The sequence below is a fragment of the Chanodichthys erythropterus genome, chromosome 16 (genome assembly GCF_024489055.1).
Source record: "Chanodichthys erythropterus isolate Z2021 chromosome 16, ASM2448905v1, whole genome shotgun sequence".
Taxonomy (NCBI): domain Eukaryota; kingdom Metazoa; phylum Chordata; class Actinopteri; order Cypriniformes; family Xenocyprididae; genus Chanodichthys; species Chanodichthys erythropterus.
Genome location: NC_090236.1, coordinates 14695264 through 14713182, shown reverse-complemented (window position 1 = coordinate 14713182; position 17919 = coordinate 14695264). Strand labels below are relative to the sequence as shown.

Genomic DNA, 17919 nt, shown 5'->3' with positions numbered 1-17919 from the left:
GTGACTTTTATTCTCAATTATGATTTACTATGTCATAATTTCGACGTTCCAAACGTTTAACTGGGATAATGTTTTGGGTACAGAGTGCACGGGGCAGAGATTACAGCTTGTATTGAATTTCTTTACCAATATGTTGCTAATAAATCGAGTTTAGCTAAAAAAACGATGGCGCTCTTCCAAGAACACGCGCGCACACGTGGGAACGCGCTGCGCACTCCCGCGCCGCGCTCTCTGAGTGACTCAGTGAAGGTTTCGGATTGACCGCGCTGCTGTCAGCTGCCCTCCGGAACCGAGCGTCACCTCCCGGCCAAAAACATGTCCAAACTGGAGCAGATCCTCATCCTAGAGCCCGCAAACGACCTGAAGTTCAAAGGTAAGGGAGTAACGCTGACATTCAGCAGGTTCTGTGAAGTGTAAGCGGGTTTGTCTCGCCATAACACAGGTAGGCGGTGCGGGCCGCGTCGGATCCCCGAGCTCGAGTAACTGACAAGCGGACGCTCCTGCCCGCGCGCCCCGGCCTCACAACACACAGTCGCAGGGAGGCGACACGGAGCTGGTGTCGGTTCGGAGTTGTGTGGCGAGGCCGGTTGTCATTTATGGGGTAAAATGCAGAAATGCAGCGGTCCAGTGCTTACGTGGACGCGTTAATTAAGAAAAATCCTCAAAATAAAGTACTGTGACTGTACCTCATATATCAGGTAATGATGGTGTTGAATTCTGTGTACTATAGTATATATGTAGTACTTTCAGAAACGTTTTGTAAGTGAATTCACACTTCAGGTATCATGGTACTGCCATGTTTATTTTGGACTGTACCATGGTACTTCCTTATGGAGCAGTGAATGAATTTCATTATATATAACGTATAATCTCAAAGTACAGTAGCTTTACCATGTTCCTCTCACAGTGCTTTATTTGCCAATTTTTTAGATCCTGAAATCTTTTATAAACAAAACTAAATATTTTTTCTACTCACTATAGGAATGTACTGTTAAATGTATTATTTATTTATTTAATCTACTTTTTCCTTATTTATATTCATCAATTTCTATTTATTTTAATCTAACTTAATATACATTATTTATTTGAATCTTATTTATATTTGATCTTTTTTTTTTTAATATTTATTTTCTTATTTATTTCACACCCCAGTTTGAAAACCCTCGCGTTAGAGTAACTGTAAATACCGTGGTATATCTCAGAGTACCATGATATCATCACTGTACGGTAGTTTTGTGCAGGTGGTAATAACACCATGGTGAGTTTGTGTAGCTTGGTAATGAATTATTATCATCATGTACTGTGGTATCTGCTCCAGTGCTTGCCCAATAAACATGATATTAGGGATCAGAGGGACGAAATGAAGCGTTTCATGAAGGAGGACTCTTATTTGTGAGTATTTGTGGGATTCTGCTGCTTCTGTGTATGTTCTCTGAGGGCGTCCTGATAAATGAGTAACCAGTGCTGTGATACGCCTGATGTCTTTCCCTGCATATTTCAGGAGGCTTTTATAGCGTAGGATGTTCTGTGATGAGTTTTCAGCTCATGCAAAACTCAATTAAATTGACTTGTTAGTGGTGAAAAACTCACTGTTTGTAGGTTTAGCAATCCTGACGTGATTTAATCTGGGGTCCAGGAACCAAAACTTATGTGGAAATGTTTACAGAAAAAGTGTAATAAAATGTAAATATAAATAAATAATAAAAAAGAGAAAAATAAATAATCAAACATTTGATTAAAGTAAATGATCAAATAAATTAGTAAATAAACAAAAAATAAATAAATATAAATTAGATTAAAATAAGTAAATAAATGAATAAACCGTAATATGATGGTACTTTTAATGAGTAAGAAAGAACAAAAAATAACTTAAATATAGGCAAGGCAAGTTTATTTCTATAGCACATTTCAAATCAAAGTGTTTTACATAAAAGTAATTAAAATAATCAAAATAATTACAACAGTTGCATATGAATTAAAAATAGCATGGATGAGAAATGAAAAAAACAAAACAAATAAATATAAATGATAAATAATATTTCCAAATAATATATCAGATATATTTATATTAATTATAATATTCTACATTTTTTTTTAAAAAAGTCACCAAGTGTTCATTTATTTGATCAGAAATACAGTAAAAACAGTGAAATATTATTCCAGTGTAAATCAGCTTTTTTCTATGCGAATATATAGTAAAATGTAATTTATTCCTGTGATCAAAGCTGAATTTTCAGCATCATTACTCCAGTCTTCAGTGTCACATGATCCTTCAGAAATCATTCTAATATGCTGATTTGATACTCAAGAAACATTTATGATTATTATCAATGTTGAAATCGGCTTCATATTTTTGTGGAAACCGTCATGCACTTAAATTTTTAGGATTCTTTGATTAATAAAGTTCAAAAGAACAGCATTTATTTGAAATAGAATCTTCTGTAACATTATAAATGTCAGTTTTGATCAATTTAATGAATTCTTGCTGAGTTAAAATATTAATTTCTTTTGAACTGTAGTCTGGAGCTGGTTTATGCCTTAGAATTCGTAATAATTGTCCTGCATGAAAATGTCGTACTGTTCCGGAGGCTTTCGTAGGGTTATGGTACCTGAGATAAAGGACATCAGGGACTGTGATGTGTGGCTGGATCGACTGTTCAGGATCTTAATCATGTTTTTTGGACAAGTTCTCCTGACAGTAAGTGGCAGCATGAGATGATGATTAGAAACAGATCTGTATTTATTCCTCTCTGTGTCCTGAACTTCTTCTGCTCTGGTAGAGATGCTGTGGTGTCGTCTAGGGTCATCAAGACTTCATAGTTAATACCTGTAGAATTACGTTATCCTTAATGCCAATTTCATACCACAGCAAAGACAAAATAATTATTTTATTATCATTTTTTAATTGTTTTGAGTCATGAGTATTTAGTTTAGTTTCAGTGCGATCAGTGCAGTTTTTGACGAGCGCGATCACAGTGAACGTTCAGACCTGCGCCGCCGCTGATACAGAGAGAGCAGTTACATCGTTACACCAGTAGGTGGCGACAAGTGACTGTTAAAAAAAATCTATTTGTCATTGAATCATTTATTCAAGAGATTTGTTTAAAAACACTGATTCATCCAGTGAAGTCTATGAGTGAGTCGTTGAATCATTCATTCAAATCTATTAAAAATAGACACGTGATTAAAATTAAGTATTTTTTAAATAGACTGCAGCGGTCAATATTTTGTCTGAAGCTCTAGTAAATTATGTTATTTTGTTTAGTTGTCTATTCAGAATCGTCATCTCTATTTTTAAACAAATATATGTGATTCTCAATTTATCCAGAATCAAGCAGTTCTGATTCATGTAGATTTTTCTAGTGTTTGTTAACGAGATCTCGCGTCTCTGTGTTCTTTGTTAAAATATTGTAATTTTGCCTGTTAATTGGTTAGTGGTGTGTTTCCTTTCTATATATGGTGAAAAACTGTAAATAATCTAACAATTTTGAGTTTATATCTCAAAACTCATAATTACGAGATTAAAAAGTTACAATCAGCTTTTTTTCATGTCCTGCCCGGCCTCAGAAAGCAAGACGTGTTGATGTTCTGGATGGGTCTGTAACCCAATAAATAGATGAGGTGACAGGAAGAGGAACCCTGATCTAAATACAGCTGCCCTGCTTCTCACACTCCTGACGGGATTCCCGTTTCACCGTCTCTACGCTTCAGTCTTCCTCCTGTTTCTCTTCTCCACAGTGATTTAGTTTAACCCATAAATTGTCAGTTCAAATTTAAATTCAGTTTAAAACGGGGTCAGAAATTAATATATTGTAAATGGCTTATAAATTAAAGGGATCGTGACATGAGAAATGTCTTGATCTTCTGACACATGATCTTCTTTGTACCATTAAAATATCCTGCAAGTTTCAGTTTTTCTCATTATAACAAAGCATTTATTTAATCAAGCAACACTGGATGTGAGCGTCAAAAGCAAATCAGACTCATTATAATGACTGATGCTGTCTACACTGACAAATGTCTGACTTTAGAAGTGAACTTTCTTTCACCTCGTCTCTTTGATTTATGTAAGAAGTCTTTTGCGTTCACATGATGCAGATGTTTTTGAGGCAAAATTTCACAATTAAATTTTCTTGATGCTCCATTCAGCAGTCACAGTCTGGCGTCTCTGTGTTAGAGGAAGCCATGCAGTAAATACCTGTTTATCTCGAACGGTTTATAGATTATTCAGTGCAGAAATCATGTTGGCAGTGTGTTCGGTTGGTCTTCACGTGTGCAGCTGAAGTGATGCTCTTGAAATGGACATTTACACAGTAGAAATTGACCTTTCCCAAGCATCATGTGCATCATGTAAACTAATATATCGACTAACATGCGTTCCTCAGTTGATTAATCACAGCACTTTAAGACAAGTGTTTTGTATTGCAGGTTTTCTGAAATGTTATGGTTATATATGCAGATGAGGCATTATCTAATTAAATAATATGCATTTGCATTAGGGATGGGCATTTTTCCAAAATATTGTATTCGAATATTCAAAAAATGAATATTCGTTTATTTAAAGCTGCAGTCCGCAACTTTTTTTTGTGTTAAAAATTTACAAAAATTATATAATGAGAATATACAACATGAATCCATTTTCCAAACTGTGTTTTTGTCTTATCCTGAATCATTATGGTACACTTATAATAAGTGTTTATATTCGGACTATTTCAGACTGGCAGGACCCGCCGCAGAGTATCACAGTAACTGCGTGACTCGCCATAGACATACATGGAGAAAAGTAGCTCCGGCTACAATGTTCCTCCGCAAGACGCGTGCAGTTCTGTTTATTAACCGCTAGAGGGCCAAAAATCGCGGACAGCAGCTTTAAATGACGTTATTTTAATTCATCAAGATTTTGTAACCATATCTGAACAAGCTTATGATTAGGCAATATACACAACAAGTAGGGCTGGGTAAAAAATAATGATTTCTCAATTTGAATCGATTCTTATTTTTACGAACCGATATCGATTCTTAAATCCCAAGAATCGATTAGTGTAGTCTGTTTTCAGTTGATGAATGAGCAGAATATGTAGCTCCTCCCATCCAATAAATCGCAATAATCTTTGTTACTTTTGATATGAAGCAAAGTCTCAGATTTCAAATGACGTCCATCTTATTATGAGATTCAAAACATAAATACCGTTTTGGCGCTGTTTAATGTGGCGTGACGGATCGCTTTAGCGCCTCAGTTAAAGAGAAGCATGTGATCATCCTCTCCTCCGCTTTAATACCAGTTACAGCAAAATAAACATGAACATCTGAAGGTATGTTAAAATATACAGTACAACTTACTGAAATCCGTATCATGTCTCGTGTAATCGCTCAATCAGTGCTTCAACCTCGGAAAGACTCAATATAATAGCTTCAATGTCACGTAACGTCACATTTACCTCAGAAAAACATATTCAGTGACCATAAACTCATTAGTCAGATAGAAAAGTGAACTCTAGAAAGCAGCATTCTGATAAATATAGCTATGCACCGTTACATATTCATTATAATCTTTAATGTCCTTCAATATTTAATGCATGTTTGAATAAATCAGTTATGACAGCCGCGATTTAAATGTTTATATTTATAAAAAAAAAACAGATTGGAGTAGAAATATGATTATGTAATTCTAAACTTTATTTATAATAAAAACATCATTGAGTGTAATTTAAGTGTTTGTATATAAATAAGTTAATTTAACCTTCAATATTATTATAGTAGCACCAGCTGACTCTCATTTCCTCTAGAAAATTTGCCATGTACTGTAACGGAAATACTACATCCAAAATAATCGATATTGAATCGAATCGAATCGTAATCGAATCGAAAGCATGTGAATAGTAATCTAATTGAATCATGTAAATTGTGTCGATACCCAGCCCTAACAACAAGCTTACGTTATATACATAAGCTTACGTTTCTTTTAGTTCAAAGCATTAAACATGATGTGCAAACAACAACAAAAAAAAGAACAAAAGCATTTAAACTCAAGCAGTGCGAACGGGAAAAACGCTAATAAAGCAGTCAGCGCCAGTTATCGTACAAAACGTACATAATACATTCATATCGTGTTCATATTGTTTTACGTTCATGTTGAGAAACAATAATATCTACATGCTGGGGTGAGAAAACAAGCTGTGCTGACGAAACAACGATAATAGATAATGGTGTGCTAAGCTAAGTTTCTAACAATAGCACTGTGTTTTCTCTTCATAAATATATCTCCCTCGACGAAACAAAGGAAACACGTCTCAATCATTTTGCGATCAGATAAGTTATCTTTTTTGCTCACGGGGGTACAGCTGCTTACCTGTCGTGAATGCAGTGATGGACAGCTGTCTTTCCTCTCTGGTGTTTAGATTTCATGTGCTTTCTCATTATGGTGGTGATATTACGATAACTCGGTTTCATTAAATCATTTGATCAAAAATAATTACATTTTGTAAGATAATTTTCATCCCAGTTATTCCAAACTTCGCGAGGCAGACGACAACATTATGATCAAATAAAATAAACTTTTTAAACATGCTCCACAGCGCCACCTGGTGCATATAGTCATAACTGCGAGTTTTAGTGCTATTTCATGGATTCACTGCATTTAGCAACAGTAAATTTCGAATAGTATTTTATTTTTCGAATATTAATTACAGCTCGAATATTCGACTATTTGTGCACACCTCTAATTTGCATACCTTTCTGAAATCTGAACATTGGATAAAGCCAGGTTTGATTTTGTAGACATATTAGAGTATAAATACAAGCCAGAAAAAATACATTTTCACCATGTTTTTAGGAATAAAATGTATAAATTAGACGAATGATAAACAAACCTTCAGAATATAGATAGTAGAGCTGCACGATTCTATATAAAAAAAAATCGCGATTTTTTTTTTTTTTTTTTTTTTTTTTTTTTTTTAAATCACGAGATCACAATTCATCACTTGTTTCATTATGGATGAATCAGTTTTTTTTTTTTTTTTTTTTTTTACAAATCTCTTGAGTGAATGATTCAATGACACATGCTCTCTAGTCGCTCTCACGGTTCTTTGATGTCATACGCCGAACAATCTGCGCAGTGCTGATGCGTCTCGAACAAGCCTAATACTTGCTTTATTTTTGGATGAATCTGTATTTTTGAATGAATGATTCAACGACTCACTCAAAGATTGTGCTGTGTTGATCTACTGTCTAAAAGTATCTTTGTGAACAAAAAGTACACTGTTTTGAGTGTGTAGCAAAAGAATAGACAAGCTTTTTGGGACTCACTAATACGTCCTACAGTTGCGTCTTTGCTCTCTGTCGCATCCTGTCACCGTAAACTGACCTGTCGATCATCTTAAATCCTCCACATTTCATTTAATTTCCTACCGTGTCGGAGAGAAATGCAGTAGCACGGTGATCTGCAGTCGCGGGTCTCCTCATATTAATGCATAATGATGCATTTAAAGGTTAAGGGCTCTTTATAAAAGTCCACATTGTTATTGCAGATGAAATCTAACACGGTTAACGTTAAATAAATATTTTTTATCCGGTTAAACTGGTTATTATAGTCGCTCGCGCATATCCGCCATAGTTTTTTAATACTTGTTACTTGTGTTTGTAATTTTGAACTGAATCAGGTTGCAGGCAATATGAGCCTTTATAGTGTGCACGGATCCACACTTTGAAAATATACTGGAAACAGACCATCCGGGGACTTTCGGCATACTCTTTTCAACATACTGTGCTTTGGGACACACTTACTTTAATCTCACATATTATTTTGGATGGTTAGTATGGACATTGGGACGCATGAATCAGTGTTTTTGAACAAATCTTTTAAATGAATGATTCAGTCACTCCCTCATAAAGACTTTTACTGATGTAGATTGGTTTTGATCTCTGCCGCAGACATCAGCGTTTATATGTTTGTATTTGGATGTTTCCTTTCCTCTAGTCTGAAAGAAGACATGTTAAGGAAGCAAAATTGACCATTGCATGAAAAACACTGATGTTATCTATAGTGTCCTGCTTTAAGGTCAGATGTGTTCAGGTTTAATGTTCAAGTTATGACCCCTTAATTAACTCACTTAGCAAACTGTTGCTCCGTCATGAAACGGCTGTACTGTACAGCAGACGAACACAAATCTGGCATCAGAGAGAAATCAGTTCAGTGTGATACGTGAATGTTCATATGTTTGACCTGAAGTCACGCCGTTTTTCCTGCTGATTTGATTTCTCTCTCATCCCTCTCATACCTGGAAGCTCATGATTCCCTCCGATGCTCTCTAATGTTATCTGATGTGAGTTTATTTCGTTCTCATGTTGCACACAACAATCCTTGTTCTCACAAGTTCAGCAGAAGCTAATTTTCAAGGTCGAGCATCTGGTGCTCTGGACCGTGTTTACAAAAATAAATCCATTCCTTCTCTTGATCCTGCAGGACTCCTCTAATCCACTAATATGTGACATGCTCGGTCATAAGATCCTGAGTTTTGAAGGCTAATTGCACATCATCTCCGTCCATCTGATCCAAAAGACCATCGGAAGAGCTGAAGCGGGATTTGATTTGAGGAGAGATGCTTGTTGTACCTAATTGTCCTGATGTTGGCATATAAACCAGCGTTTCATCTGAATTCTGATGGCCAATGTGAAGCTCATAGACTTTTATGAAATCGCACTTTTAATTTAAAAATAACTCGTTCACACATTTTATGCACACAAGAAGATGTGGATTGGCTTAGGTTTGTGGCATTAAATGTTAATTAGATACAAATGCATATTTGCTGAATGCAGACAGTATAAGAAAACATTTTTTAGCATTTGCTTTTAAATTATTAGACCGTCACAGAACTGTTAAAATAAATACTGTAAACGAATGGAAGCCTCTGCGCTGTCAAAATAAAAGTCCTTATCAGCCAAACAGACTTGTCTGCCAATGTTGAGATTTAAAAATATTCAAATATCGTACGATTATATCGTGTTTGTGATATATCAGTTAACCGCTAGACTAAATGATCTTTATATTTGACTTAACAACTTCATGAAAAACCAGTTCTGTTAATATTATATTATGTATGGGGCCTTTGAATATTGAATAATTAACCACAATTCATGTTGTGACAATTAAAAATGTATGTTAAATTTACATCTTGATTGTATGTTTTTTTATAGCGTTTTAATTTAGTTTGTTTGAATAATGTTATATTCATTAACATTAAGATAAAATATAATATATATTTATTTAAATTATTTTAAGATATTTACTAATATATTAATGTTAATTACAACAATATATTCACGTACATTAAGATAATCCTGATTAATCACATCCAAAATCAGTGTTTGTGTTTACATAATATATGTGTGTATACTGTGTATATTTATGTATATATAAATACACACACGTTTTTATTTAATAAATATTTACATGTATATTTGTATATGTATTTTATATAGAATTTATATTATATATATATATAAATCTAAATATTTTATATATAAATATAGCATATTTTTGTTAAATATATATATATATACACGTGTGTGTATTTATATATACATAATAAATATAAACAGTACACACATGTGTACAAACCTTTATTTTGGGTGCAATTAATCACTATTAATCGTTTGACAGCACTAATTATAATATAATTAATAATTATATTAATACTAATAATATATTTAATTTTTAAAGATATTAATTATTAATGTCAATTATAATTATAGCAATCTATTTAAAAATATAATTATTGATTATAATTATATATTAATTTACCTTAAGATCTTAAAAATATATTTAAATTATCTTAAAATAATATTAATTATATTAATAATATATTAATTATTTTTAAAAAATAAAATAGTTAAATTGGTAATATTTTAATTCAGGTTATTTCTTTATATTAATTATCTTAATGGTAATAATAATAATATATTAATTTAAATTTAATAATAATAGTAATTTTCAGCATTTATTTATTCTGTCAAGTGTGTCCAAACTTTGGCTAGTACTGTAATCTTGTCAGATTTATGGATGTACTCCTAAAATAGCTTGTTTGAACAGTAATGTTTCACAGACAGGTTGGATTAGAGGTGTTCTTGCGGTAATGTCATTTCTTCTGCTAACGCTGTGACACTGTCTCTGTTGTGTCTTTGTACTTTAGTGCACTTCAGGCACACATGCCAATGATGCCATCTTTAACATCGTTTACTGAGCCTCCATGTTTGCCACATTTATGGATCATACGCTTCTAATATGTTTCGCACAGAAGAATGTTTCTCCAGCATCTGAACTCAGTGACAGACGGGATCGCAAATCCGGCTCTGAAATAAATCGGGAGATCCTCGAACGCCACAGACTGCTGTAATTAAACTGTGTTCTGGATTGATATAAAAATATAAAAGTTGCATTTGCCACAATGACATCACTCAGCCGCAGGGTTACTATAGTAAACTAAAACCAAAAAACATTGGTTGCGTTGCATTTCCCGGTGGATTGTGGGAGTTTATGGTGTGACGGTCAGTGACTGATGCTCTCTTTAAAGGACCTTAAAAATGGTGCTGCTTGAAATGGCAGTAAATTGTGATTTTATGGTAATTGAGCAATTACATGATTTAATAAAGTGGTCCGTCTGTGAGGTTGAAGCACAGCGGAGTCTTTGTGTTTGTGTTCCAGTCTCTGTTTGATGTTTTCACCACACTTGTGTCATGTATCGTGTGTGAATGCTCATGATGTTCTCCTCTCCTTCTTCTCAGGTCCTTTCACAGATGTCGTCACTGCTAACCTGAAGCTAAAGAATCCGTCAGACAGGAAAGTATGTTTCAAAGTGAAGACCACAGCGCCGCGCAGATACTGCGTACGGCCCAACAGCGGGATCATCGAGCCCGGAGCCACGCTCACCATCTCAGGTTAGAACATGTGACCCGGAAAGAATATTCGTGTTCTTCTGAAAGGGTTTGAAAATCATGGCCAAAATAGTGGCTTATTATAGTTGGCCAGAGTTATGATGGTTAACTAAAATTAAAACCATAAAAAATGCTGCTCTGAATTAAGAGAGAACAGTTTTATGATTTTTGGGCAAACTATTATGAACTTATAAGCAAAAAGAGCCATTTTCCCTGACCAGTAGGTGGCGCTGTGCCGAAACGCTGCATGTGGCCTCAGATCACATGACATGTTCCAGTTTTCGTCTGAAGCGTTGCCTCGCGTCCGGTTTGGCGAGCTCTTCATCTGCTCATTATTCAGCAACGATCGGGTTTATTTAATAACTTTTTGCCACATGATCCCAAGATGATCTGAAAAATCTGAAGAAAAATCTAGGATGAGTTCGAAAAACTAGGGTTAAATGACATCATAGGGTGTAATCGAATCATCTTGAGAGAAAGAATCAGAGGAAAAAAGACACAAAAAATACTCTATTTATATATAACTATTAAAAATATAAAAACAAACTTGAAAATTAAAATGAAAATGGAAAATATAAAAATTGAAAACTGGTTCAAAATATTAATAAAAACTATAATAGTAACTCTGATACTGAAATAATGTTGATTGATTTTAAATGTTTATATTTTAATAAGGAATTGGAGTGGAAACATGTTAACTGCCTTATATTCATTTTCAATTTTTGGCTAAATGAAAACTTTAATTTTGGTTTCGGTAAAAATCACTAGAATATAGATTTTGATTAGATTTTGACATTTTGATTTATTTGTCGACTCACACTTCTGTCATTTAGTCTCTCAAGCTGTTGTTTCAAACCTGTAAAAACAAAAACAGAATATTTGATGTGCTGGTCAGTCTCAAACGATGCTGACCGAAGGTTTGACGCATCATAACAGTAGTTCATGTGACTCATGGTTTATATTCCAAGACTTGTGAGAAGAACGGACACACATCTGAACTGATTCAGTGAGTTAAACTTCAGTGAACGAATCATTCAGAATCACAGTGATTGAACAGATCAGACTCAACGAATGATTCGTTCATGAGCTTTATTGTTGAAGCTTCATTCTGATTGCACAGAAAACTAAATTTCTCTGTTTGTTCCACAGAAGAAAGTCTCTTACTATTGTCATATTTAGTATATTCACTGTTTCTTCTGCAAAATAATATACTGTTTAGATTCAATGATGTGCAGATTAGACTCTAGCCCGTATGTATTACACAAGTGTGTAGAAATGCCTCTTCTTCTGTTCGGTTTGTGTTCATGTTTGTCTTTATGTCACAGTTATGCTGCAGCCGTTTGATTACGACCCCAACGAGAAAAGTAAACACAAGTTCATGGTACAGACCATCTTCGCCCCTGCAACCCTCACAGACACAGAAGCCTTGGTGAGTGTGTGTGTGTGTGTGTGTGTGTGTGTGTGTGTGTGTGTGTGTGTGTGTGTGTGTGTGTGTGTGTGTGTGTGTGTGTGTGTGTGTGTGTGTGTGTGTGTGTGTGGAGCTGCTGTTCAGTGCTGTAACTGCGTGTTCACACCAGCAGATGGCAGCAGACACCCTTTAGGTTCAGTTGTTTTAGCCTGACATGAATTAATAGTTCAGTTCATAATGCAGCGGTTGTTCGCTGGTGTTTTACAAAATCATCCTATCTAAGAGTCCTGTCTAAGACAGGAAGTGTCTGTAATACAGCTGTCGACATGTTGGATTGCATCACAGACAACAATGCAACTAGCCATATAATGGTGCAAATGAAGTGAAAATGCATGTCAAAGTTTGTGTCCAATTAAACTCTAGGGTGTTTTGGTGCAAATTCATCGGTTTCTTGGTGACCATGAGAAAACCAACTGAAGAAAACGGATAATTTGAGCCACACGACACTAAACTTGTGTGTGTGTGTGTGTGTGTGTGTGTGTGTGTGTGTGTGTGTGTGTGTGTGTGTGAGGCAGCTGTTAGTAGTTGTGTCTGATGATGAATTGCCTGTTTTATTCATGTGTTTCAGTGGAAAGACGCGAAACCAGATGAGCTCATGGATTCCAAACTCAGATGCGTGTTTGAGCTGCCGTCTGAAAACGATAAAGTGGTGAGTACAGAGAGACGAACAGGAAGTGAAGGAGAGCGTCTGGATTTACTCCACCCTGTTGCTGCTGCTGTAAATTGAGTTTTAATCGTGTTTTACTAACAGAAAGACCTCTACTCACAACATTCACACTTATTGTAAGGTGCTGTAAGTGATTTTTTTTTTCTTTCCTGGAATATCAAACTTAAAAATTAAATTCTGAAAAACATAAAAATTAAATTCTAGAACTTTAGTTTGATCAAGTTTAAGTTCAAGTTCTTTTGTTGCACCATTTAAGGTCTTGATGTGATCAAATTGAATTATAATTGTTTTATTATATTTTTCATTATATTTTATGATATTAAAAGTCAATGAAATAAATGCAACTGCTGCATGTTCAAAATCAATCATGTTTTGGGATTGTTTATAGTTAACATTATTTAACACGTTCAATATATAATTTGTACTAGTTATATAATTGGCACAATAATCTGTTTATTGCTTTTCTTTAAACATATTATCATATCAGTCAACATGTATTGATATATTGGTCTTCAATAAAACATTTTAAACTTGCATTTTACACTGCTTTCCATATTATTGTGCATGTGACATATCAGTGAGATTTCAGTACATTAAACATTCAGATTTTAGACCTGTGCTCTAAATCACTCACAAATCTTATGATAATTTGATAATCTCCATCCAGTTTCACACAACATTAGTTGTTTTCATGCCTTTTGCACAATATTGCACCATTTCATGCTCTTCATCTTCAGAAAGCTCTTTCTTCCTCTCCATATCACGTGAGAACTGTGACTTGCTTCATAATGTGGAAGAACCTCTAAGTAGGGTTTCCGTAGATCTGGCAAATGATTTTGTCTGAGATTGATACCAGTTATCTAAAAAGACATGGATAAATAAACATTTTCTTAGAAAAACTCAAATCTGAATGTTTGTTCTACTGAAATCTTACTGATATGTCACTTGCATAATAATTTGTAACGCAGTGTAAACCAGTTTTGCACTTGAATGTGTTGGAGATGCAGGGATGTACAATCTGAGAAAAGATCTCGATTAACTCTGATTGGCTGATGTGTTTGGTGGGCGGGGTTTTGGACAGAGGGTGGGAGTGGCTGAAGTTACGAAACTCCTGAAATCACTTACAGCATCTTCACAGTAACGAGAGGTTTGGAGTAAAAACACTTCAGCATTAATGTAGTTTCCCTCTTTCACTGGTTCACACGCTGCTGCTCTTCACCAGCACTGATTCACCAGAACAGAGCCGAGGGAGAGATACGGATCGATGACAATCTGAAATAAATACGGACAAGCGCCACGGTGTTCATTCACACATGAGCACGTCAAGGAACCACTTTTTTTAGCCAGCTAACCCACAGCTTGTTTATTAAATTGCAATCACAACTACATTATTTACTTTTAAATTGTGCCGCCCTAACACACACACACATTACTTCCTGTTTCTTCCCTCACACCTCTGCTGCGTCACAGCGCTCTAAGGCCAGGAACGTATCCCACTGGATTTGTACCGCTCCGACTTTGGCCTGGACAAAGCTCCGCTCGCCTCTCTCCATGCGCCCTCCCACCGCAGGCGGCGCTAGAAACCGGAACGACGTCCAGGGAGTCAGGACTGCAGGGTCAGAGGTCAAGGTGTGTGAGGGTCAGAGCAGGCAGAACCCATGTTCAGAGCAGAGAGTCTTCAGTAGGGTAGGTCAAAGGTCAGCAGGGTCAGCACGGTTCATTTAGGGTGCGTTCACACTTGTAGTCCGGTTCGTTTGGTCCGGACCAAAAAATAAAGAAAAACATTTAGTTCTGGTCTGATTAGTGTTCAGATTGGCAATTTTATCATCGAACCTACAGTCACAGAGACAAACGAGACACATGACGCCTGTGATGGACAAACTCATGACTATGATGAGAAAAACTGACATGCGTGAGGATTCTGTCCTTTTCAGGGTCTCATCACCATTTAATCCAACCGAACATGACGAGTGTGAACACACCCTAACATGTGATCCGCCTAAATGTCCACATGATCATGAGTTTGAGTCACATTTGAAAATGTGCTGTTCATGAACTCGCCCTCAGGCCATCCGAGATGTAGGTGAGTTTTTTTTTTTTTAAAGGAGATGTTTAGCTGAAACCGTGGTCATGTGATGCGAGTCACTTTGAGTCAAAAACACACAGAGAAACGATCGCCGTACTGCAAACTGAACATTGTTATATAATCCACAGCCTCGACAAACGGTCCGAGCGCCTTCGCCACAAACTGGAGTGTAGTGATGTAAAATTAAAAGCAAGTTTTCATTTTTGGATGAACTATCCCTTTAATGCTTTCTGTCAAAATAAAAGTTTGATGGTTTAAAAATGATTTAAAACAACCATAAATATTTAAAATAAAATTATTATTCTTAAATACTCAATTTTTTTTATTTTACAGTGAAATATTACAATAGTAATATTTTTTTTTAAAGTAATTTTTATAGTTTTATTTAGTACTGATAATAATAATATTTAGGATCTTCAACATTTGAAAAATGTATTGTTATTTTACAGTTGTAATGCAAAATAAAATTGTATTATTATTTGTTAAATACTATTTTTATATTTTACAGTGAATTATTATTACTTTAGTCATATTTCTATATAATCACACATATTCATAAAGGATTACATGACATTTCCAGGTCTAAAAATCAGATTTTTTTAAATATCTTAATCATGTATTCAGGCATTACTGTTGAAATTATTATTATTAGTATTAGATGTAGTATTACATTATTTTACGAGATTTAAAAAAAAAAAAAAAAAATTACTGTCAAATATAACACTTATTTTTAAAAACTGTAATTTTAATAACTCTTTTATTATATTTCCATAAGTTCTAGATTTAAAACGTGAATTTTTTTTATAATTAAATTTTTTTTAAATTTAATTTTATAATAATAATAATTATTATTATTATTATTATTATTATATTTTACTAGATTAGTAGATTTTTATTTTGCAGTGAAATATTACAATAGTAATATTTTTTTAAGTAATTTTTATAGTTTTTATTACTGATAATATTTATGATCTTTAACATTTGAAAAATGTATTATTTTACAATTGTAATGCAAAATAAAATTGTATTATTTGTGTTAAATATGCTATTTTGTATTTTACAGTGAAATATTATTTATTATTATTATTATTATTACTTTAGTCATATTTATATATAATCACACATATTCATAAAGGATAACATGACTTTTCCAGGTCTAAAAATCAGATTTTTAAAATATCTTAATCATGTATTCAGGCATTACTGTTGAAATTATTATTATTATTATTAGATTTAAAAAAAAAAAAAAAAATTACTGTAAAATATAACACTTATTTTTATAAACTGTAATTTTAATAACACTTCTATTATATCTCCATAAGTTCTAGATTTAAAACGTGAAATTTTTTATAATTAAAAAAAAAATTAACCTAATTTTATAATAATAATAATAATTATTATTATTATATTTTACTAGATTAGTAGATTTTTATTTTGCAGTGAAATATTGTATTTTTAAATTTTAAGAAACATTATTTTTTTAACAAATATGAATATTTTGACTTTAGTCATATTTACCTGGTTTCACAGTGTGAATTCAAGTATGAATCAGTTTGTTGTTCATCTTGTGTAAGTTTGCTCCGGCTCTCTAGTTGACCTGCTTTATCGGCTCATGTTCTCCTCCAGAACGACGTCGACGCTGCTGCTAAATCCGCGGCCGTGCTCAACTCCTCTAAAATGGACGGGCCGCTGGCACAGAAGCCCGTCAGCGCCGCCCTGGACGACTCGGAGAGGAAGAAGGTTCTGGAGGAGTGCAAACGGTTGCAGACGGAGGTCAGCAAGCTGAACGAGGAGAATCGCCAGCTGAAGGTCAGTCAGCTGACGCAGCATTGAGTGTTTACAGACTAGTTCCTGTGAGAGCGTTCAGAGCTGACAGGTTTGATTCATTTCCGTGAATCGGTTCAGATTGAATCGAACCCACGTGGGATTTTTCTGTGTACTGAAATGTGACATCCCTGATCCCATGATGCATCATCTGTTGTGTTTGTGTTCATCAGGACGAGGGCTTGAGACTGAGAAAGTTCCAGCGCAGCGAACACGCAACGACCAACTCCAGCTCTCTGATTGGGCGAGAGTCCACCGCCAGCTCGCTCCCCTCGCTCCTGGTCGTCATAGCAGCCATCTTCATCGGGTTCTTCCTCGGCAAGTTCATCCTGTAGGCGCGGCGGGCGGAGGGGGATCTGATGCGTTTGACTGCCTGACGAACGGTTCCTAAACGAGCGATCGCAAGGCCTGATGGGAAAGAGTCTTTCTGTTGACGCAGCAGCATCATCATCATCATCATCATCATCCCGACAGACGGCCGGCGACTCCATCTGTTTGTTTGGTTCACATGCTGTTTCCTGTCGAGGGATGATGTCGGAGCGCATGAACTGGTTTATCGGGACGGATCTGATGTCACCGCAGCGGTTGTCTTCCCCCAAACTCCATTTAGTTTTACTAAAACGATTGAAAGTGTAAATGTCATTTTAACCCTTCACGGTGAGTTAGTGCTGATGATGTCAACGGTCGGCCGAGCGACACGGGTGCCTCCTTCCTTCCCATGTACATTTGTTCTTCTTCTCTGTTCCTAACAATACCAATGCAGACTGTTTTATTACTGTAATTATCATTTATTAATTATATTATTAATGTACTTTCTCTCTGAACAGCATTTATCCACACAAATGTTCACTGACGTCTTCACTTTACTGTCTCATACTAGACGACATTGAAGAAATAAACAGGAAAAATACACGTTTTGTGCGTCTTTTATTTGTCATGTTGTGC

General features: G+C 35.0%; 1 protein-coding gene across 1 annotated transcript; it reads left to right on the top strand.

Annotated features, from left to right (window-relative positions):
- Positions 1-216: 216 nt before the first annotated feature.
- On the top strand, positions 217-17886 carry vapal (VAMP (vesicle-associated membrane protein)-associated protein A, like). The gene is made up of 6 exons (XM_067363016.1): positions 217-373; positions 10780-10932; positions 12255-12358; positions 12966-13046; positions 16777-16959; positions 17148-17886. The coding sequence occupies exons 1-6, from the start codon at positions 316-318 to the stop codon at positions 17307-17309; spliced, it is 741 nt and encodes a 246-aa protein (XP_067219117.1). The 5' UTR covers positions 217-315; the 3' UTR covers positions 17310-17886.
- Positions 17887-17919: the final 33 nt, after the last annotated feature.

Coding starts and splice junctions, on each gene's coding strand:
- vapal (XM_067363016.1), top strand. CDS start 316: ATGTCCAAACTGGAGCAGATCCTCATCCTAGAGCCCGCAAACGACCTG. Junction 13,047..16,776: donor CGTCTGAAAACGATAAAGTG/GTGAGTACAGAG, acceptor GTTCTCCTCCAG/AACGACGTCGACGCTGCTGC. Junction 16,960..17,147: donor AGGAGAATCGCCAGCTGAAG/GTCAGTCAGCTG, acceptor TGTGTTCATCAG/GACGAGGGCTTGAGACTGAG.